Source organism: Ictidomys tridecemlineatus, chromosome 15 (assembly GCF_052094955.1).
Source record: "Ictidomys tridecemlineatus isolate mIctTri1 chromosome 15, mIctTri1.hap1, whole genome shotgun sequence".
Lineage (NCBI taxonomy): Eukaryota > Metazoa > Chordata > Mammalia > Rodentia > Sciuridae > Ictidomys > Ictidomys tridecemlineatus.
The window spans coordinates 46204287-46227209 of NC_135491.1; the positions used below are offsets into that span (position 1 = coordinate 46204287).

At 50.4% G+C, this 22923-nt stretch overlaps 1 protein-coding gene across 3 annotated transcripts in view; it reads left to right on the plus strand.

Annotated features, from left to right (window-relative positions):
* Positions 1-22271, plus strand: part of Wwp2 (WW domain containing E3 ubiquitin protein ligase 2) — a 130483-nt gene extending 108212 nt beyond the window's left edge. For 2 of the 3 annotated variants that reach the window (XM_078032600.1, XM_078032601.1), the window contains 15 exons: positions 2057-2231; positions 8557-8611; positions 11626-11707; positions 12252-12380; positions 12792-12867; positions 13077-13148; positions 13365-13453; positions 15133-15292; positions 16671-16804; positions 17121-17261; positions 17917-18037; positions 18342-18446; positions 19607-19703; positions 19888-19960; positions 20382-22271. In XM_078032600.1, the coding sequence (XP_077888726.1) occupies positions 2057-2231; positions 8557-8611; positions 11626-11707; positions 12252-12380; positions 12792-12867; positions 13077-13148; positions 13365-13453; positions 15133-15292; positions 16671-16804; positions 17121-17261; positions 17917-18037; positions 18342-18446; positions 19607-19703; positions 19888-19960; positions 20382-20481 (1609 nt within the window). In that variant the 3' untranslated portion in view covers positions 20482-22271. Of the gene's footprint in view, positions 1-2056; positions 2232-8177; positions 8463-8556; positions 8612-11625; positions 11708-12251; positions 12381-12791; positions 12868-13076; positions 13149-13364; positions 13454-15132; positions 15293-16670; positions 16805-17120; positions 17262-17916; positions 18038-18341; positions 18447-19606; positions 19704-19887; positions 19961-20381 lie in introns of those variants that run through there. The other variant, XM_021721708.3, reaches the window with a different exon arrangement.
* The last annotated feature ends 652 nt before the right edge of the window (positions 22272-22923 follow it).

Below are 22923 nucleotides of genomic sequence, written 5' to 3' on the forward strand. Positions count from 1 at the left end.
GCTAACCCAGAACATCAAGGATCATTATGAAGGGATCATAATGATTATGCAAGTGACATAAAACTCCAGATGAGCAGAAATGAGAAAGGAGTCAGGGAGCAGGATCTGCAGTAGTGTGGGGTGATACAGTGTAATCTCCATTAGCTTCCCTTTGCATAATCTTAGTCCTGTTTTCTTCTGTTGGTGTCTCTTTCTTTCTTTTTTTAATCCTTTACTTCCCTCTTGGTTTTTCAAACTTCTGATGGAAAAGTTCAAGCATATTTCAAACTTGAAAGAGTAGTACAGTGAATCCTTTGCAACCCTCTTCTGGTTCTAACAATTAAAACCATTTTGTCTCATCTGACCTCCTGCATTTCAGGGGAGGACCTGATGAATTTTAAAGCAAATTCTAGACATCATATCCTTCAATCCCAAAATATATCATGTATGTCTCTAAAAAAAAAAATGAGATTTTTCAAAAACACTCATCTCACCCACCACAATTATTAACATTTCCTTATGTTATATCATACACAATTATGTTCCATATCTCCAGTTGTCTTAAAAATATTTTTATACTTGACTTGTTTGAATCAGATCCAACCCCAGGGTCAACACATTGCTTTTGGCTAATATGTCTCTTAAGTCTCTCTTGATCTATAAGTTTTCCTGTTCCTTGTTTTTTTTTTTTTTTCAGTCCATTTATTTGTTGAAGAACCTTGGCATTTGTCTTATAGAATTTCTTTTACTTCGGATATGGCTGATTATGACCTTGTGGTGTTGTGGAACATGTTCCTCTGTCCCTTGTCTTTCCTATAAGCTGGTAGCTAGATAAGCTGGCTTGATTAGATCCAAGCTCACTTTTTAACTCTGAGGTATTATCTACATGCAGTGAGAGGCACAGTGCTGTATTTCCCAGGTTTGACCAATGCATTCCCTCGTGTAATCCACCCCCGTCAAGATGTAGAAAACTAGCTGGGTGCTGTGGCGCATGCCAGCAATCCCAGCAGCTCTGGAGGATCGCCAGTTCAAAGCCAGCCCCAGCAAAGCAAGGTGCTAAGCAACCAGTGAGAAACCCTGTCTCTAAATATTAAAATTCAAAGTAGGGCTGGGGATGTGGCTCAGTGGTTGAGTGCCCCAGAGTTCAATCCCTGGTACTCGCCCCCCCAAAAAAATAAAAATAAAAAAAGATGTAGAAAACTTCCATCACACTGGAAAGTTCCCTCCTAGTTCTTTTGGTCGCTTCTTCCTCATGTGTGTGGAAATCAAGTTATGCTTACCAAGTGCAGCTGAGACTTTCTGCTTTCTGTCTGGGGCCCCTCCCTGTCTGTGGGTATGTTAGAACCAACTTTGGAAAGGTTGCTTCCTCACCAAAGATAACATGAAGAGTCCTACTCTTCTTCCAAGACCATACAAATGTTTCCATGGATACCTTATATTGGGAGGATTTCAGTCACAACTAACAAAAATTACTATCTAATTGCTTAAATAATGAAGGAAATTTAATGACTTATATAACAGAAAATTCTAGATATAAATCCTGATTTCATGTCAAGTTTGATCTGATGGCTCAACAGTATTACCCAGGAGCTGGTTTTTCTTCCATTTTTCTGCTCTGCCATCCTCTAGGTCAACTTCAAACTATGTTTGGGTCCAAAATGATGGCCATTGGCTCCCAGGACTGTATGCTTCCTCACTCGTAGTTAGTTAGACCCAGAGACTATATTTTTCCCCCGATACTAGCATAAGTGCTGAGCTCCATCTTGATTGTTCCAGATTGGATCTACATGCCCACTCCCTGTCCAGTTGTTCAACTGCACTGGGAACAGAATCAGTTTGCCCAGAGCTACAGGGATCCCCAGATGGAAATCAGGAGGCTGCTAGGATAACCACAGTCTGCCATGATCATCTAAGCCCCATTGGCCTCTGAAGGAGGGGCCTGCCTTGCTGTGCATCCAAGCTCCTGTGCCGCACTTGGCCTTCCCTTGGTCCCTCCTTGACATCCATCCTGAGATTTTTCTAGAAATTGGTGAGGGTGGGGTAATCCTTATATTCATTCTAAACTGAATATTTCCAGCTGGGAAAAACGCACAGACCCCCGAGGGCGGTTTTACTATGTGGACCACAACACTCGGACCACCACCTGGCAGCGACCGACAGCTGAGTATGTGCGGAACTACGAACAGTGGCAGTCACAGAGGAATCAGCTCCAGGGGGCCATGCAGCACTTCAGCCAGAGATTCCTCTACCAGGTGAGAGGACAGGGGCCTACTACAAGGGAGGGCAGCCTCCCTGCACTTGAGAATGTACAACCTCCCGTGTTCTTTGTAGACCCAAGTGGTGAGCACAGAAGCAATGGCTGGAGACATCAGTGCTCTGACCCTGGGGATTTTACTCATCACTGTGAGATTCCTCAAATTCCAGTGTTTCTAACTTAGAGACTCCATGTCCAGCCTCTGGTTTAAGAAATAAACATGTCTGAAGCTAAATTCACAGACTTTCTTTCAAGACTGACTTTCTTTTCTTTCCTCTTCATTTCAGTCCATTCTCCCTGACTTGAAACCTGAAAGTCAGTTTTGACTTTGTCCATTCCTCACCTTTCTGAATGGAAGCAGTCACCCAGTTCTTCTTTTTTTTACTGCTGCAATGTTTTTTTTCTTTAGATCTTTCTATGTGACAGATTCTCAAGGATGGAGGACCTTTAAAACAAACGATAGCCCAGGGGCCAAACTGGCCCACCACTTGTTTTTTTTTTTTTTTTTTTGTAATTATAGATGGACAGCATGCCTTTATTTTATTTGTTTATTTTTATGTGGTGCTAGGGATCAAACCCAGTGCCTCACATATGCTAGGTAAGTGCTCTGCCACTGAGCTACAGCCCCAGCCCCCCGACCACTTGGTTTTGATAATAAAGTTTTATTGGGACACAGTCACACCCAGTTTATATGCTGGCTGGGGTTGCTTCCATGCTATTGCAGTGGAGTTGAGTAGTCATCAGAGATGGAATAGCCCTCTAAGTCTTAAGACATTTATAGAATGGCCTTTACAAACTTTGTAGATCCTAAATTTAGATCAGTCTCCTAGCTGGGCATGGTGGTGCACACCTATAATGCCAGTGGCTCCTGAGACTGAGGCAGGAGGATCACAAGCTCAAAGCCAGCTTCAGCCAAAGCGAGGCACTAAGCAACTCAGTGAGACCCTGTCTCTAAATAAAATACAAAATAGGACTGGGAATGTGGCTCAGTGATCGAGCGCCCCCGAGTTCAATCTCCGGTATCCATCAGCTGGCATATCCCCCTTCAAAACAAACAAACAAACAAACAAACAAAAAACAGTCTCCTGTGTGATGCTAAATCTTTCTTTGCTCCCTCCTGTCCGAGTTGTCAGAGTCGCCTCTGCTGGCATCCCCTTGTCTGTCCTGCCTGTTCCCACCAGAGCAGTCTTCAAAAGCCTTACTCTCATTGCATCACTGTGCTGGCTCAAACCCTCTGTGGTCATTACCCACAGAATAACATTTAAACCTTCTAGTCCAGAATTCATGGTGTGCTGGTCCCAATCATCTATTGGTCTCCTACACTATGCCCTGTAGAAGCCCCCAGCCCCACTTCCTGGAGCCTCCATCAGTGACTTGGAACTGGGAAGAGTCCTGCTACATAGGCTCTCTGCCAGGGAGAGGTGGATTTCCAAACTGGAGCGCTGATTGTGTTTTCCAGGGCACCTAGAGCTCAAGGTCAGGTTCATGGAGGCACCAGCACAGGAAGGGTCAGTGTATTGCAGACTGATGGCATTTTGAGCTGGACCAGGACTTTTAATTACCACGTATAACCTTGTTTCTATTTGGAATGAATTTTAATCCTATAATCCATTTCTAAGTTAAATTCTATCCTAGTTAGATGCTCAGAAAATCTTTAATTCTATTTAATTGAATAGCAATCTTTTTTTAAAAAACAACTTTAAATCACTTTTGCCTTCATTTGTGGCTCTTCCCCTGATCATCCAAAGCAGGAGCTCCATCATCAACCTTAAATCATGGGAACATCTCCCTTGGTGACCTAGTCCCTTTTGTCTATGGGGCCTGATTGCTCATCAGAAAGTGAGGAAACTGAGAAGGACCACAATTTGATGAGCAGAAAGTGAGGTGTTTATCATATGAAGTTGCTTCCAGGGTCCTCCTACAGCTGCTGATGCCCTGGTGGTCTTGCCAAGTGCAGCACTGTTTTTGTCCTTATGCCATGCTGCCCACCCCACAGCATGCCTGGCATCCACTTCTGGCTTATTTCAAAATTGGATGCGATCTCATCACTCTCTGCATTTCAGAGATTGTTCCTCTTGAGCCTGTTCCCAAAAGCTTTGCCTGCCATTTTCTTGGGTGGTCCTGGCTGCAAAACTGGAAAGATCTAGAGCATCTTTCTTCTTTGATCTGTCTGTCCTTTGACAAGGATACATCTTGGGGTTTCACATGGTTTTCTCTCCCTGATTGTCCAACTTCTTTAATTAAGAAAAAAAAATTCCTTTAATGGATACCATACACCAAATAGGTTCCATAGGTTGACTGAAATATTTGGTGTCCTAGAGGAAAGATTCACAGCTTCTGATGCTTACAGCCCCTTGGTCTTTATGGAACATTCTTTCCTGTTGCCTGCCTCTTATTTTAGTGACATAATTTCAGGCTTATAGAGGTAGAAGTTTGACTTGGAGGGCTTCTAAGAAGTAAAAATTCAATGCAATTTTTTTTTCCCTTAATCTAAAACGGTTTTCTCAGCTCAGCTGGGGACATAGGAGGGTTCTGCCTGGGGTTAGGGGTTACCTTTTCTCTGAGAAACAAGGTTTATATTGAAAAATATGGTGGGAACCTGTTTTTGATCTGCTCTCAATGTCTCTCTGTTGCTTTTTCTCCCCCTCTGGAGTTGGTTTTCCCTTCTTGTTTGCTATGGTGCCATGTCCTGGTTATAAGCAAGAAGGGTTGCTTTCATACAGTTATTTTGGGGTTTGGCCTTGGCCCAGGGTTTGACTCGGAAGACTTAAGAGCTGATACTGTACTGGCGGTTTCCCCTCCTCCTCCTCTTGCTGGGCTTAAACTGAGACCTCGTTCTTTGCTGCACTGCAGAGAACATGAAATACAGTTCAAAATGGGAGTCAAGGGAATCCCAGATTGCAGTCTCCTGTCGTTCCTTCCTGCTGTCTGCCTCCATGCACACCTTTTTCATGTTCTCTAAGTTATTGTTCTCCATATTTCTGGCAGATTTTTCTTCCCTGACTCCTAATGTGCCTGTACTTTTGTTTCACCCTTGCACTCTCCTTTGGTCCCATGTTTGAGTTCCTGCTGTGGTCCATTGAGGATGCTGGCACACATGACTGTGTGCTGTACCATTGTGTCAGGAACCGTCGTGCAGCCTACTGTTTCCAGGGCACCTCTATCTTTATTTCAACTTTGTCCATCTCCCACCTTGTGACTAAAAGAAGCAGCCAGGGTCTGCAGGACTCATACTGATGGTTCTGGGGCTCCTAACATATGGAATCAAATTGCACTATTCAGAAACAGACAACTTGCTCCTTATTCTGCAGAGAGCCCCTCAGACGGAATTCTCCAGAACCCGTGTTTTGTTCTGAGTTCACTGAGTGCATCCTGCAAAGAAACAACCCTGATGCCTTCCTTCCTCGTTGCAACCTTTACGCCCTTCCCAGAACCTTTCTTGCCCTCAGCTGTGTTTGCTAGACATTCTTTATTTCTGAATTTGTATCTTAAAATATTACTGGGACTTTGTGCCTAGTTCCCAAGAGACTTGAATTCACGTGAGCTGTTTGGCTCATGGCCTGCACCCCAGATCTGCCAACCCGGGAACATTCCCCGGGAAAATGGTTCAGCTATACTCCTTTTGAGTTCCAGTCATAAAGGATGCTGACCTATCCCTTGGAATTACCTGCACATCCCAGGATCTTTCTTCTGGTAGTAATCCTCCTTGCTCTATTTGTGTGTTTTCACGGCTCTGCACCATGTGACACTTTGGGATCCCTTATTTCAGGGAAGTATGCTTAGAAGAGAAGGGGCTAATGGTTGACTCATCGGAGGCATGGGGTTTTAACTTTTCTGGCCATGATGGCTTCTTTATTTTTTTGTTTCTCCTCAACTTCTAATTACTTTCTTTCCTTCAGGTTTTCTTTTATTTCAAGTTGTATTAAGTACCTTAGGGAAGAAATATCCAATATAGTCAAGTGCTTTGCTAGTAAAGTCCTAGGAGTAAAATAGGAGCATGAGCCTCCATTGATTTTGATTTCATGTTATTTGTGCTCATCGATATCTGGTCTTTCTCTTCCCCAGCTGTCTGCTCTTCTCTTCCCTTCAAGGTGGGAGGGCAGCTAGCAAGGCTCTGATACGGTGAGAATGGAAGGATACCAAGGAAACTCCGTGAAAATTCAATTGAATGGAAGAGAACCAACGTTGTGTGTTGGGATATTAAAAAGAAAGAAAAATAGACAAGGATCCAGGGAAAGGCTGATAAGCACATGCCTGTAGTCCCACGTGCCCAGGAGGCTGAGGTGGGAGGATCACTTGGTCTCAACAGTTCAAGACTAGCCTGGGCACTGCAAGACCAAGTCTCAAGAAAAAGAAAAGAAAAAAGCTATGAGTGGTGGCCTATGCCTCTCCTCTCAGTTACTTGGAAGGCTGAGGCAGGATGATTGCAAGTTTGAGGCCTGGGCATCTTAAGTGAGACCCTGTCTCAAAATAAAAAGCGCTGGGGGTAGAGTTCAGAGGTGGAATGCTCCTGAGTTTGATCCCTAGTACTGTTAAATGGTTTTCTGCTGTTGTTTTTGTTTTTTAAAGGGCAGGGATAGAGAGGCTCAGGGGTAGAGCACTCGCTTAGCATGTGTGAGGCCCTGGGCTCAATGCTCAGGGACAAAAAAAGACAAAAAAAAAAAAAAGACTGATAAATACTTTTTATTCCTGATTCAATGCTGTCAGCAAAGACCTTCTGGTCTGTTGATTTGTAGAGTTAAGCAAAAAATGACTGTAAGCCCACTGAAGCTCAGTTGGAACCAGGTGGTAGCTGATTTCTCCCCAGAGTTGAAGGAACTTGGATTTGATGAGATGCTGTGCCCCATCACTCCCAACCCCTCCAGCACCCAAACACACACCAAAATGACTGCTGTGAGTTGGGGGGATGCTTTTCAGTAGTTAGATAAATGTGAATTGTGATGGAGATAATTAAGTCCATCCTGGAGGCTGGTGGTAACTGCCCTAAATCCCCTAAATCAATCCCCTAAATCCAGGCCAGCTTTCCCGGCCCTTGTGCAGTATCATTCCATGTGGGAAGGAGACCCTGAGCTGAAAGGGGGCCCTGTCCCAAGAAGGACCTATGGTTTCAAGACTTAAACGTCTTTGTTGGAACTTACTTGGAAGAGGAGCTTGTGTTGCCACCTTGGAAAGAAAGTTTCTCTGTCCTTTCAGTTGGGGTGGAGGGAGGGCTGCAAAAAGGGGTTCTTTGGCAGTCGAGCTCTACCAATGTTTGCTCAAGCCAACACTGAGCTCCATTCATCCTCCTGCCCGTGTGTGGCTCCATCACCCCAGATGGGGCCAGCCCGGCAGCCTGAAGTCTGCATTTAGAACTTGATCCCCTAATATATCGATTAAATTTTAGTAAGTGAAATAAAAATGCTTCGGGGTAGGGGGAGAATAAGCAGAACAATACTTGTTTTATTTAACTATGAAAAGTTTTTGACAGCACCCCTCTTGCCCCGGAGGATCTGAGAACCTCCATCCTCTGCAGCCCTTCCCCAGAGACCTCCAGCAGAATTAGGCTGGGGGTGGGGGCTCTAATGTAAACAGCAACCCTGAAGTCCTGGAGCGGACTCCCCCTTCTCTCTCCTGTCACCCTGCCCCCGTCCCCCTCCCCAGACAGGCAGACAGAGAACACTAAGCAACTTCAGGTTCAGGCAGGGAAGAATAAAGGTGCTTTGTGAAGGGGAAGGAAAACATTCCTGGGGGAGGTGAGGGGCTTGGGGCATGAATGTACCCTCAGTCTGGGTGGATGCTGCACACCCAGGAGCGGTGGGGGCTGGACCTGAGGTAGAGGGAGGAGGGTCCGCCCCAGCCAGGAAGCTCTGGGTGTGGGCAGGGCTTGTGGGAATGATTTCATTGGAAAGGCCTGCGATATTTTTTCCCCTCCCGTGTGTGGTTCTTGGAGAAAGTTGGAGGTGGTGGTGATTTCAGTCGCCTTGGCCGTCGCGGGCAGGAGCAGAGCAGAGGCCGTGGGCGAGCTAGCTAGCCGGGCTGCCCTGCCCGGAGCCCTCCTGCCATGCCCGGCTGGTTCCTGCCTCTGCCGCCCTGGCCCGCCTTCCTCTGCACACCTCTTACTCCCCCTCGCTCACCCTTCCCAAACTCATTTGGGCTCTCTGTGCAGAGTTCTTTTTTTTTTTTTTAAACAAAGAGGAGCAGATGCCACCTGAGGCTCCTTGCATCCTCTGTGAAGTCTTGAAATGTGGAAGTGAGTCATTAGCATTTTTATTTTTATAGATTTATTTATTTTTAACTGGTGGCTTTTTTTAACCTCTGTGTTCTGCTGTGTTTCTTGTGTTTAGTCTTCGAACCCTTCAGTTGACCATGATCCCCTGGGCCCGCTCCCGCCTGGCTGGGGTAAGTACTGAGTTCTTCTGTGCCCTCAGCCCTTGGTATGAGGGCCAGATGCTCTGTCCTCTTCTCCTGCGTGTCTTCTGTCCTTGCTCCCACCCCTCAGTTTCCCGTGTCACTTGCCTCCAGCACACACTTTGGGGATGCCCAGCCTGAGCATGACCAGTAACGGAGCTGGCAGCATGGATGAGAAGCCAAGCTCCCATGTGCCTCTGTAGCGTTCACCTGCCACAAGTGAAGGAGTGTGACCCTAAGAAAGACATCCCCAAGTAGCTATAGGACTGTTGAGTTTGGGTCCTGAGTTTCTAGGTATCTCTGCTCAGGACTCTATCCTGTCACTAAGATATTTTGACACTGATTTCCAGATGGCCATGTTTTGGGTCTGTAACTCTGGCTGGAGGGAGAGCCACCCTCATGACCCTTTCTTTGCCTCTGACATGTTGGAAAACTTCAGCCTAATTTTGACTAATAGCAGCCACTTTCTTATTTGTGACACAGCTCTGAAAGAGGCCGCGGGAAGCAGATTGAGCACGGGCTAGTGGTTCTGAAAGTACAGTGTCGCTAGTTAATAACACCATGCTGGGTTTTCTTGTCATTGCTAGCTCCTCTTACCTCTTCCAAGTCCTGGGTGCAATTTGCCAAGAATGAGTTAAGGGACAGGTATCCATGCTTTAGGAGAGATTACGGGCTTCAAGGCTATTCTAGGAAGGAGTGGCCATGCAGAAAGGGGTCATTAAGGAGGGTGAGACTGGTGCATTCTGCAGCTCTCTGAACTGGGCAGGGTTTTGTTCAACCCTGCAAGAGCCCCTGAGCCTGAAGAGGGCAGTTTTCACAGGAATCAGAAGGTGTGATCTTTAATTTATTGGTGAGGCCAGCAGAAGACAATTGTTGCTGGTTGGTGGTGTTCACAGATGATGTTAACCTGCATTGGGTGCTCTTTCCCACAGAGGTGGGCAGGCGTGTTCTGGGAGGAGGACAATGATAGGATGGGCACCTGCCTAGAGAAGTTCTATTTTGGGTTGTATCCTCTGGATGCAGACATAGCTGCTCTCTGGTAGTAATTTAAGAGGTGAATCAACTCCCCTGAACCCGCAGGTATCACTTAGCCAATTACCACCATGCTCCAAGAGGACCTTCTATCTTTCCAGTGGGAGATATCAGTTAGTGAGGCTTCCATATGTTTCTTGATCTCCAGTTTGGGAATCCCTGTGCTCACAGATGATCTGCCTGGCTCCCAGGACCAGTGGGTGGTCATTGTTATCTCAGGGATTTGCAGCAAGTCTAGTGTGAGAGGGCAAAGCCTCTTCAGTCCTTGCATAGACAGGGAAAGCACATCAGCCTGAAGAAGGATCTGTCATGCTGTTTGGCAGTAGGTGACCTGGAGCCAGGGTCCCGTATTTGTTTCTGGCTCCGTAGAGGCAGGTGGTAGAGCCCAGACAGTGAGTTTATTTCTGTAGCAATTTTGCTAGATGATGGTCACCAGTAAGCCCTCCTAGGTGCTAAGTGGGAAAATATTTGAGATGGGAATAGGGGAGTACTGGTTAGACACTGCTGTTTATAAACAATCGGAAAACACCACGTAAAGCGTGATGGTTCAAAATGAGAAAAAGAACATTGTGACCAGAGTCCAGGAAACTTTCCTTTGGGCTCCATATTGACATCCCCAGGCCTGTGGCAGGGGTTGCTGCCTCCCTAGGGAGGGGAAGAAGAGAGAGAGAGCAGCCAGGTCAAATAGAGCATCACTGACGGCCAGCCTGCTGGTGTTCCTGCTGCCCTCAGATCCTGGGTTCCTTTCTGCCACTCCAGGGAAGACCCCATGGTGGTCCCCACACGCTCCTCTGGGAGTTGGGACACCGTGGGTTTAGATCCATGTCTGCACCTGGGCAGTTCTGCCCTTGGGCATGTGATAAATGCTCCGGAGGCCATGTGATCCTGGATCCAGGTGGAGCTGTGCTCATCGAAGGGCTCACCTCTCATTGCACATGTTGAGCTGCTCAGTGGCCAGAGGTCCCTGCATAGAGGCAGTGCCAGCCATGATGAACCAGGCCTCAAGCCTGCTGGACAGATCCCTGGCCTGGTGGTTGGCCTTGGCTTTGGCCCCTTGCAGAGCAGCCATGGAGGAGCTAGTTCAAAGCAGTAGCTCCTGGACTGAGAGCGGCTTGTCCCTCAGGAACCTCCGGCAAGCCTGCCTTCTGCACTGGTCCCATGCTGTCTGGTAGGGGAGCTCTGCAGCGTTCCAGCTGCCTCCTGTTCTTTCTACCGTATTTTCCCAGCTTTGCTAAGGTGTGATTGACAAATAACGTCTGTATGTATAGAAATCCAGTCGTGTACTAGATAGCAGTAAGGCAGAACGGAGATGGGTTGGGGGCCAAAACTGGGACTAGTGCAGCCTGGTCCTGGGGTGGGGGCTTCAGAAGAAGTTCTGCTTCTTTTCAGTTTTTGGGTTCCCTGTAGCTTCTGGAACTGATTATTGTCGTTTCTTCAATTTCACTCTGTCTTTGTAAAAGAGAGAGCCATCAGCATCATTTGTTTCTAGGACAGACTCAGGAAAGGAAGGCTCAGAAACTTCCCGAGGAAGGTGACCTCGTTGGAGTTTGGAGCTTTGCCTTGGTGTTTTCTCCCACCCACTTGGCGCTGGAGGCTTACCCCACCCTCTGGGGCTGGGGGGAGGCTGGCAGGGTGTCCCTACTGCACACAGCTGGATGCAATTATGCCTCTGGTTCCGCCAGGCTGCCCCCCTCAGTGCCGCCACACCACCCCTTCCCTCCGACAAGCCAAACAATTGCAGAGGTTGGAACTGTATGTATCCCTCCCGTCAACGACAGGGAGAGATTCTCTTTGTCCTTTTCCCCAGAGCCAAGTGTGAGTGAGCCAGGCTTTAGCCAGCTAAACTTCTCCAGCAGGTTGACTCCTGGGGCAGAGATTGAGACCCAGCGCCCAGACAGGGGAGCTGAGGGAAGGTACTGACTTATGATGTTTGACTCTGATTGTGCTCACTCTCCTTTCTTCTCCCACGGCAGAGAAGAGACAGGACAATGGACGGGTGTACTACGTGAACCATAACACGCGCACTACCCAGTGGGAGGACCCTCGGACCCAGGGGTGAGAACTGGGTCAGGCCATGCTTCTGTGCAGCTCTAGTATTGGCCAGGGGGTCTGGGGCTGCATTCACCCTGCAATGCCGATGTTGAGGGACTTTAGCCATGTACAAGTGCCCTGAGGCCCTCAGGATATAGTGTCAGCCTAATGAGAGCTGGAAAGTGTCTCCTCAGATAGACCTTCCCAGTGGGTGGAGGGTGGCCACCAGCAGGTGCTGCAGTTCTCAGTGCTGATTGAGTAGGGTGCTGAGAATTTGATTGAAAAGATATGAAGGAACCCCCAGCTCCCACAAGAAGCAGGGCTGGGCACTTGATGTCATAGGATTTCTGGTGTCCACTCAGACCAATGCCATCCACCCAGGCTGGTGTTTTTGCTTATGTCTTAGGTCTTCACAAGTTGGGTCATGCCAGGTACCTACCTTTGAGGGCCCTGTCACGGCTGTACAGAGCCTGATTGAAACAGAGAAGCACTTGGAGGACCCCAGCCTCCTAAACAGAGGCCCAGAAGATAGGGCTAGCCTTTGCACCCTCTTTTCCTGTGCTTCCAGGATGATCCAGGAACCAGCTCTGCCCCCAGGATGGGAGATGAAGTACACCAGCGAGGGGGTGCGGTACTTTGTGGACCATAATACTCGTACCACCACCTTCAAGGATCCTCGCCCAGGATTTGAGTCTGGGTAAGAACTTTCACAGGCAATAGCAGCGTCCTTCAGCACAGGCCTCTGTCCTGTTCAGCTGGCTCGGGGAGGCCAGCTCTGGTTCCCATGACCACTGTGCTGCTCACTGCTCTCTAGTGGTCGGTGTTGTTCTCACCTCAAAGGGATGGGAGGAAGGGGCAGTCCTATTGAGGAAGGGGCAATACAAACAGTACCAGTAATATTTCTCTGAAAGCAAGAGGTCTGGCATTGTTTCTAGATATTCTTTCTGACTCTTAGGCGCTCTTAACGGCCGACACTTCATTTCTCTTTTGCTTTACTGTACTCATCTTTCAATTCACAGAGCATCACCTTTCCCTAGGGCAGACAAAGACAGGTTGCTTATATTTTTGAAAAATTACAAAGATTCTCGAACATCTTTGCTCTTCCCAGGACCAAGCAAGGATCCCCTGGTGCCTACGACCGAAGTTTTCGGTGGAAATATCACCAGTTCCGCTTCCTCTGTCATGTGAGTTCTGGTTCTGGGGCCCCGTTGAGGTGGGCTGTTGCAGTCTCTCAGCCAAATTTCCCGGCCCAGCTCAGGCCTTGGAATGCCTCTGTCTTAAGAGAGCAAGCCCGTTCCCATCCTTGGGGAGATGCCTATTTATACAGACAGGAGACCACAGTGAGCAGATATCCCATGGGATTCTGATTTGAAGTTTTTCCTTTTCTTTTCAGTCAAATGCCCTACCCAGTCATGTGAAGATCAGTGTTTCCAGGCAGACACTCTTTGAGGATTCTTTCCAGCAGGTTAGAGAATAATCATGGTGTTGAGATTTGGGGCACGAGCTAGCCCTCCTGCTACCTCCTCCTCTGGCGCACGACCTGCTGAGCCCACATTGTGGGGTTTCCAGGCCTGAGCCTTGGGAAGCCTGTCTGTTAGACAGTATGCCTCAGTGTCCCCTGTCTCCCCCTGACCCCTGCACCCCCTCCCCTACTTGCTGGCCAAACGCATTCTCTCTCCAGATCATGAACATGAAACCCTACGACCTGCGCCGCCGCCTCTACATCATAATGCGTGGTGAGGAGGGCCTGGACTATGGAGGCATCGCCAGGTGAGCTCGGGCGCCCTGGAAGAGCGCTGCCTCCCTCCTCCCTGTGGCCAGAAAGCCACCTCCACCTTACATTCCTTCCCAAAGCTCTTCTGCGTCTTCAGCGGGGACACTGGGTGATGTCCTATATGTCACTCTGGCCAGTCCCAGTGGGTGCTGGAGCAGGGTCAGGCATTAGCCCTTTAGTTACTGGGTCCCAAGAGGCTGGGGCTCCTGGGGATGGGCTCAGGACATGGCTCTTTCACCAGCCCCCGTGTCATTGTTTCTACTAACCAGTCCAGCTGTGTCCACGGACAGAGGCTGAGCAGCTGTGTGGATGTCCCTTAAATTTGGCCCTAGACTTGCCTTCCTCTCGAGGCATCCAGGGCAGGAAAGTCAAGTGTCTGAGAGCATGGCATGGGAGAGCTGTCGTGATCAGAGGTCTTGATCTGTACTCAGCTGCACATCAAATGTCTGGGGTCAACAAAGTTAAAATGGCTAATGTAACCCCAGAAAGAAGCCAGAGCACTGTCTTACCCTCACCCCAATCCACCTGTAAAGGTCCACAGGCTCTCTGGGAAAGTGCTGCTTTGGACAACAGGGCACAAGGCTCGACAGAGGAGCATCTTGGCCACGGACCGCCGGGCTCGCTGACCCTCACGGTGTGGGCTGTCTTCTCACTTGGTGTTGGGTTGACTCACTTCTGGTGCTCTGTTTGCTGGTGGTGTTGCCTTCTGCGCTGGCCCTGTGGATGGACTGTTCTTTTCCCGTGGTGACCTCCGTCCCAAGCTCTGCTAGGTGGCTTCTGGTGTGGCTCCCGCCCTGTGTTTCTCTCTCTCTGTGTCCTGCCAGTGGTTTTACCCTATGGTAGGTTACGTCATGCTGTTCTACCACAGGGTAGAACCACGGACAGGATACCGGGGCACCCTCTGCATCGGACTCCTCGTCGACCCAGCCACACACAGCCCAGCAGCCAGGGACCAGCCCCTGGGGTGTCCCCCAGCCGGCTTAGTTCAAGCCCAAAAGGACTCTGAATTCTAACTTGAGGCTTGTACATAGGGTGTAAATAAATGCTGAGGCACGGTGTTGCTTCAAATGCATGTAGAAGTGTGGGAAAGGGTGTGGTGATGGGGTCGGGGTGAGGGGGCGGTGAAGTGTAAGAGCAAGTGGGAATGAGGTCTGTGACCTGGAGGTAGCATGAATCACAGAGTTGTCGTGGTTCAGGACTCGGGGACATATAACCACTGTTCACCTATGCTGCGGTGGTGGTTGCTGTCATACAGTACTTTTGCAGAAAAATTGTAATAAATGTGCATGTCTATGATACTTTAACATAGAGCCCTTGTGCAGTGCACAGCCAACACAATTGAGCATGGTATGTCGGGCTGCAGGGAGCCTTTTTGCCATTGGAAGGTCTGGTTGTTGTGAATAAAGTCCTGGAATGTACCACCTGGAGCTGACAGGAATGCACACAGGTTTTCCTGAGCATCATCTGAAAGTGCTGTTGCCCTGGTTCATACTTGGTCTGAACCAAGCTGGCTCATGGCCCAGCTGATAATGTTGCATAGTCTGGGCACTGACTGCGGTGGACTCCACTTCTCAGGACACGGTCTCCAGACTGCCTGAGACACATGGCAGAGTCACAACTGCTGTGCGAGTGCATGGAGGGCTCCATTGTTCCTGTTTTCTCTCTTCCCTCGCAGAGAGTGGTTTTTCCTTCTGTCCCACGAGGTGCTCAACCCCATGTACTGCTTATTTGAATATGCGGGCAAGAACAACTACTGCCTGCAGATCAACCCCGCTTCCTCCATCAACCCCGACCACCTCACCTACTTCCGCTTCATTGGCAGATTCATCGCCATGGTAAGGGAGCCCCAGGAGTGCCTTCCTCCTCCCCTCCCCGTCCCGGTGGAGCATGCCAGGGCGCCAGGGAAGTTCGCTCTTCACTGAGACCTCCAGGAAGGCAGCCTCTGAGGAGGCCAGCCCCCAGCCACCCGAGGCAGTCCAGGCCCAAGGAGCAGTCCCATGGTTAGGGCCCCCGCTGTGGGCCTCACCCCTCTTCCTCATAATCTCCTGACCTGAAAATACATAGAGCTAGAGAGAGTTCTGGAGAAATCAGAACTGTCAGTGGCACCAGGGGTGGGGTACAGGGAGTCATTGAAGGATTTCTTGTGTTGATTTGTGAAGGTCCCTGGGCCATGGGCTTCACTTAACCTTAAGTGAGTCCCCATGGTGGAGGCAGGACAGTGGCTGAGTGGAGTGAATCCATAACTACCTCCTACTGCCTGTCTCTGGGAGGGGCCACCATCTGTCCTGAGCAGTGGATGGGAGTGTTTGGGAGTGTCCCACTGAGACACTGAGGGATTCTGGAAGGGGATTTGGAATTAGCATGGGCTTAGAACAGAGCCGCTGTAGACAGGTCATGCCAGGTTAGGTGGCACCCATCGTGAGGCGGGACTCATGGTCTGTGTGTATCTATGTAGAAAAAGGGGCTCAGTGTGACTGTGGAGAGAGGGTCATGCCAATTCCCCGGAGTGAGCATCCTGGCAGAGCCAGCTCTGCTGCCTGCTGGGTGGCTTGAGATGCTTCAGAGCCGACTTTCCTTCCTCATTCCCCTGACTGCCTGAGGTCTTGCCCTGCTCCCCTCTCTGGAGGACCCAAGGGCCCTCAGGGTTTGTGACTAAATATGGTGCTTCCCTCCTCTGCAAGTTCTTGGCCAAGGTGCTAGCTCCGGGAGTGGGCACATTCTTCCCAGGTCTAGAGACCTGCCTGGCCCAAAGCTGACGGGACAGACTAGCGAAACCCTAGACTATTACTCACTGCTGGCCGCCAGCTGTCTCCATCCGTGCGTCTGCATTATTTTTGGCCACCTCTGCCACCAGTTCTGAGCACCAGTGAGTCAGGGCTGCCACCTGGAGCTGTTTTGAACAAGTCTTCCCTGAGACCATGGGGCAGGCCACTGCTGGCCCGGGAACAGCCTGGCTGGCATGTCGTGCAGGCATGAGCTGGCTCCACTTGTCCCTGCGGCCTGTAGGGTGGGACGAGAATCCATCCCAAGGTCCAAATCAGGACAGAGTAGTCCTTATTTCCCGGGCCCTCCCTTTGCCTATGAGGCACCTGGCTGCTCAGGTTCTCTCAGGGAGGGGAGGCAGCGTGGCCTTCGATATGGAGTATCCACGAGCTTGCCCTGGGCACTGTCCAAGAAGGCCAAACCTCTTTGCCATGTGTCTTCCTTCCTCAGGCCCTGTACCATGGAAAGTTCATCGACACAGGCTTCACTCTCCCTTTCTACAAGCGGATGCTCAACAAGAGACCAACCCTGAAAGATCTGGAGTCTATTGACCCTGAATTCTACAACTCCATTGTCTGGATCAAGTAAGCCCCTTGTTTGCCCAGGACTGAGGGAGGCAGGGCTCTGTCTGGGCAGTGGGTACCCGCAACCTTGAGCTCCTCTGGCAGAAGCCCATGAGCACTTGCCCAGCCTCTCCAAGTGCCTGTGGAGATAGAAGCTTCTAGATCCCCTGTAGGATGGTTCTAGAGTTCTCTCCTTGCATCAGGAGAGGTCCTGTGCCACAGTTCAGGATTCTAGGCCACCTTGGTGCCCTATGGGCACTAAAAGTGAGAGGTGGGGCTAGACACAGGAAGACCCTGCTAAGATGGACATCTTCCTCCTTGGCCTACTGTGCTCCAGAGAGAACAACCTAGAAGAGTGTGGTCTGGAGCTGTTCTTCATCCAGGACATGGAGATCCTGGGCAAGGTGACAACCCACGAACTGAAGGAAGGTGGCGAGAGCATCCGAGTCACAGAGGAGAATAAGGAAGAGTACATCATGTAAGCCTCAGCCCCAGGGAGGGATGGGGAGGGGTTTGAACTTTGAACCCAGCAGGTTCTCTCATCTCCTGGGTGCCCTCTTCAACCAGGCCTCCACTGGTTGAAGTGGAGCCCTTCTGGGCTCTTGGACACCCCAAGTTGCAGGAACCTCCCAGTCACATCTGCCTTGGTGGGTGGCCTGTGGCTGGTCAGGTGATGATGCCACGAGGGTTGCTGGAGCCCCAGACACTTGGTTACCTGCTGCTGGTTGCTCTGCTAGACATGCGGGGGACTTCCCGACTGCAGGGAATTTCTTGGATGATGCTTAGCTCAGACATTGTCATCTCTCCCCTGATCAGGAAGATGGCTGTGTCCTGTGTTCTTAAATCCATGGTCTCAGTGCTAGTGTGCAAACCTCCTGTGTACGACCCTCAGTCCTCTTGATCTAGTCCTTTAATCTCCCCATTTCCATACACTTGAGGTTCAGCGAGTGGCAGTGGGAGGGGGGACCCTCAGGGTCACCTTGAGGTTTGTGAGGCTGCACTCAGGACTTCAGTACACTGGTTCTGGTGTTTGACTCTCAGAGCCTTTGTTGATGCTGTGTCGTATGGTCACATGGGCAGGCTGGGAGCGCATGGGGTCCTGGGCTGCACCAGTGACTGGTCTTTGGCTTTAGGCTGCTGACTGACTGGCGTTTCACGCGGGGCGTGGAAGAGCAGACCAAAGCCTTCCTGGATGGCTTCAATGAGGTGGCCCCCCTGGAGTGGTTGCGCTACTTTGATGAGAAAGAGCTGGAGGTGAGTGTTGAAGGTCGTTAGGACCCGTAGCTCCTGCTCCTTGAGGTGCTCCCTGTGTACCCACAGAAACTCACCAGCACTCTTCAGCAGGAAGGAGGCAGCAGGGAAGATGGGTTTTATTGGGGTTCTCTGCCCCCGCCCCTGACACTGGGGCTGGTGTTACCCATGGCATTGAAAGAACCTGCAAAAGTAGCTGAATAGGCTGGGGACTCTCACCTGCGAGTGAGGAGTGACATGGTGTATGGGCCCCAGGCCTTGCCGGTAGCGGCTGGCACTGGGGCCACTGACGTCTCCCTGGCTGCAGCTGATGCTGTGCGGCATGCAGGAGATAGACCTAAGCGACTGGCAGAAGAACACCGTCTACCGGCACTACACCAAGAACAGCAAGCAGATCCAGTGGTTCTGGCAGGTGGGTCCTGGCTCCTATCCCCAGTGGGCCGGGGACAAGGGTTGTGACAGGGAGGGATGTTTTAGCAGTCACCCAGAGGAAACAGGACCTGATTAGACCTCAGGCTTAAGGACCCTTTATCTTGGGCACTCTGCTCACCTCCCCAACTTGCAAGGGGATGATGGTACACTGCCTCTAGCCGAATGGAGGCTGTCATGGCTGGACTGGGGCCAGGGCATGTGACAAGAGGTTGGCTATGGTCAGCCTTGTGCTTTGGGGGAGAGTGGGGGGACCTTCATGCAGAAAGTACAGCTGCCATTGGTCATATGGCAGATGAGATGGGAAGACAGGTGCTAGGCTCCAGAGAAATGGGATGAGCTTGTCATGCTGTATTTAATGACTTCCGTTCTTTATATGTGTGGGTTCCATTGTTGTTATGAAAGTATAGCATACCTAAAAAAGAAATGTAACATATCTTTAGTATATGTGTCTGTATGCAAGTGCCCACGTGTGTGTAAATTTTTTGCAGAAGTGAAATTCACATAACATTCAGTTCATTTTAAATACCTATGTATATTTTTTGGTACTGGGGATCCAATCCAGGAGTTCTTTACCAATTTGCTACATTCCAGCCCTTTTTAAAATTGTTTCTTTCTTTTTTGTTTTTTAAATTTTGAAATAGAGTCTAGCCAAGATGCTAAATCTAGCTGAATGGCTAAGGCTGGCCTCGAATTTAGAATCTTCTTTTCTCAGCCTCCCCAAGTCACTGATATTACAGGCATGTGCCACCATGCTTGGCTCATTTTAAATATTTTAAGACAAACAATTCAGTGATTTCTAGAACCTTCACAGTGTTGTGCAACTATCACCACTGTCTAGTTCCAGAATACGTTATTTCCCCCAAAAGAAACCTTATACCCATTAAGCAGTCACTCCCATCTTTAGTCTGTTTTTTAAAGTGGAACTTGGATAGGAAGAGGATGTCTGGCCAAGGTGTCTCATGGACACAACCTCTTAGAGAAGCAACTTTGAGGTTTCCCAGGTTGGTGGCTGTCACCCTGCCCAAGGTGGCTTTGTGTCCTCATCCCCATAGAGGGCCCTGGCTGGGTAAAGCATTGCATGTTAAGGGAATCACAGACCCAGCGGGTCTCTTGACTGTGCCTTGGCTTGTGAAATTGCAGGTGGTGAAGGAAATGGACAATGAAAAAAGAATCCGGCTATTACAGTTTGTTACTGGAACCTGCCGCCTGCCTGTTGGGGGATTTGTTGAACTCATCGGTATGTTTTCCATTGCCCTCTTGGTGCTCTGGCTGGAGACAATAGTCACTGGAAGCAAGTCATTGGGAGAGGGAAGAGCTGTGGCCCCCTTGAGCTGGACTGAGCATCTATGGGTGGAGCTGGAGGGCTCTGCTTTGGGAAGGCTACTTCTGTTGATGCACGGTTGTCTTGTCTTGGATAACAGGGAGCAACGGACCACAGAAGTTCTGCATCGACAAGGTTGGCAAGGAAACCTGGCTGCCCAGAAGCCACACCTGGTGAGCATGCTGGTTGGGTGGAAGTGATGGATCCTCACAGACCAGATGAGCTCCTTCCAGCCCCAGATGTGTGGCAGCTCCAGAGCCTCGACTCTGACATTGGCATGGCCATAGGGATTTGGGTTGGAGAGGTGGGCCGTGACATAAAATGCCAAGTTCTACACACTGAAACACTTTTGTTCCAGTAGGCAAGAGCTGCTTCCCCAAGTGCCCACTTCTAGTGTTGTTCCCACTGTCCCATTCCCTCTGCTAACTCCCCGAAGGTCTAGGAACCTAGATAGCACTGGGGCCTGGCATGGTGGGCCTTCTACCACCCTGCCCTGGGTCTGGCTAACCGGTTCTGCTGGCGCTCATCCAGGCCTGGGTAGAGCTGTTTGAATCCTGGCTACATGATGCTACATGCTGCTCTCCCTCCCAACAGCTTCAACCGCCTGGACCTCCCACCCTACAAGAGCTATGAACAACTAAAAGAGAAGCTGCTGTATGCCATTGAGGAGACTGAGGGCTTCGGACAGGAGTAACGGGCCACCTCCATGCCCCAGCACACATGTAGTCCTGAATCCTCCCTGCCCGGAGGCCACAGGCCATGCAGTCCTTGGGAGGCCCCTGTAGATGATGGTCCTGCGTGGAACCACACTGTCGTCATGCTGGTGGCAGAAGAGCCCGACCCTAGGAGGCCCTGCAGCCCCCTCCCTCCTACCCTCTGGTGGTAGTCTGGAATAAAGCCCCTCATCACCTTTGACCCCATCACCCATTGCAAAGTCTGAGGACTGGCCTCTGCAAAACTCCCTCCTACTCCCCTAGGACCATCCTGGGTGTCTGAGTGTGGAGGGAATGCACCCTGCTCTGATGGGCTGCAGCAGAAGCCAGGCCTCACGGGCTGGTTAGGCGAGGAGGTTGGCTACTCGGGTGGCTGTTCTGCACTGAGAAAGCCAAGGGTCTTTGCCAGCAAAAGAGGTTCTGTCTTAAATAGAACTTTCCAGGGATCTGTATGAAACGTGGTTCTGAGGGAAAGCCTGTGTCAAGGCCATCTTCACCTCACTTCCCTTCCTGGCAGGTTCCAGCCAGAGAAGCCGCAGGGGCTCAGTGCCGACAGCTCAGGTTGTCTCTGCCTGGCAAACCAAGGATTGGACAAGCTGCCCGCCTGGGTCTTGGGGGGAGGGGGAGGCAGCAAAGTCCCTCAGACTTTTTTGTCCTTTACATAAACTTGAAGCGTTTGTGTGTAGGGTTGCTTTTTGTTTTGTTTTTGATATGCTGCTGTCACTTTCTGTCAAGGAGCTGGTGCCCCAGGTGTCCTGGGGCTTTGAGGGCCCTGTCCCCCTTGGTCCAAGAGTTTCCAGAAGAGCTGCTCCTCTCAGGAGCCTGCTTAGCAGTTCCATGAACTCAGGTGGGCTTGACTCCGTGGCTCCGCTGCACAGCGTCCAAGTCCCTGAACTTGAAGGAAAGGGTTGGTGTCCTGAGTTCCACCCCCAATGTCACACCTTTATTAGAAACAAGATCCCTTTGCTGGATACAGTCACCCAGCTGGCCCCCAGTGAGGAGTAAATGGGTCTGGACTGTCCCTCCCTGACAGCCCCTGGAGCTCCAGGTGGCCTGTTAGTCCCCTGCTTAGAATGAAGCACATCCTGGCCAGCTGAGTGTGTTCATTCTGCATAGATGTGAGGCTTTATCTGCAGGTGGGAAATGATGCCATTGAAACCCACAGCAGGAGCTCCTAATGCTGGCAGGCCAGACGCCTCTGCTTTGGGGATTCTGCTTTTGAAATCTGCAGGTGCTTAGGCTCCTCGGGATGCTGCAGGAGGGATGGTGGTGTACTCCCTAGTCCAGGCCCCCAGGGTTCTAGGATGATTCCCCCAGCTACAGACCTGCTTTCTGAGACTCCAGGCAGGCTCTCAGACTGGTCGTGGGAGCCTTCTGAGGACATCCTCTCCTTCCCACATCTCATTCTTCCCCAGCCCGTGGAGGTGCAGCCTGTGTCCACCATGTTGCACGTGCTGATTTGAGTGGCTCAGCTCACTGCAGCTCAGCCCTTTTCCTCCCTTCTAGTCACTTGCAGTACTTCCCAGCGCATGTCACCACGAAGGCTGCTCCGTTGGGTGGGTAGGGATGCAAGCTGCCAGGGAGGTTTGGGAGCATCAGGCTCACGGCTGTTCGTGTGTGTTTGTGTGTGTGCGCGTGCAAACGTGTATATAACTGAAGTGTCTGTGCAGACTGCCCCACGGTAGCATGGGGTTGGTCACTGGGTTGTTTTGTAATGCCCACCCTTGCCTTGGTATAGCCAGTTTCTTGTGCAATAAACAATCAGCAGCTGTGGGTGGTGTCGGTGTGGCTGTCTACAGAATCACTGTGCTCCAGCCAGAGACCGCTGGGCCCCCAAGGCCTGCCAGGATAGAATGGAAATTCCCCGGCCTTGCTGGTTCTGAGAAGCGTGCATGCTGTTAACGGGGACAGCCTGCTTCTGAGGTGGCCAGCTGGGATCACTGGCCTCAGCCCTCGGTCACTGCCTCACTACACCCCTTTGGCAGCCTCAGCCCTCCAGCAGGATGGGGCTGCTTCAGGAAGTTGCTGAGGGAGCAGAGGTCCATTCATGAAATGCTGAGGATGCGCAGGTCCTGGGACGAGTGAGGGACTTCTCATACTGAACTCATCGTCACACACGGGCTTGCTAGCCACTTGTTTTTGACACTTGAGGGTTTAAAGGTGGAACAGATCACCACACTGAAGGGTCTTGATACATTTGACATAGAAATGACTTTGTTGTAGACCAGTTGTCCTCATTGTGCCACTTCTCAGGGATGCAGAAATGTCCAGAGCGGGCCCCCTCCCTTGAGTTCATTGGCTGAATTCACTTCCCCCAGCTCCAAAGCCCTTTTTTCTTTTCTGCCTTTTTGGTGCTGGGGATGGAACCTGGCACCTCATGCATGCTCAGCCCGTGCTCTATCACTGAGCTAGGTAGCCTGCAC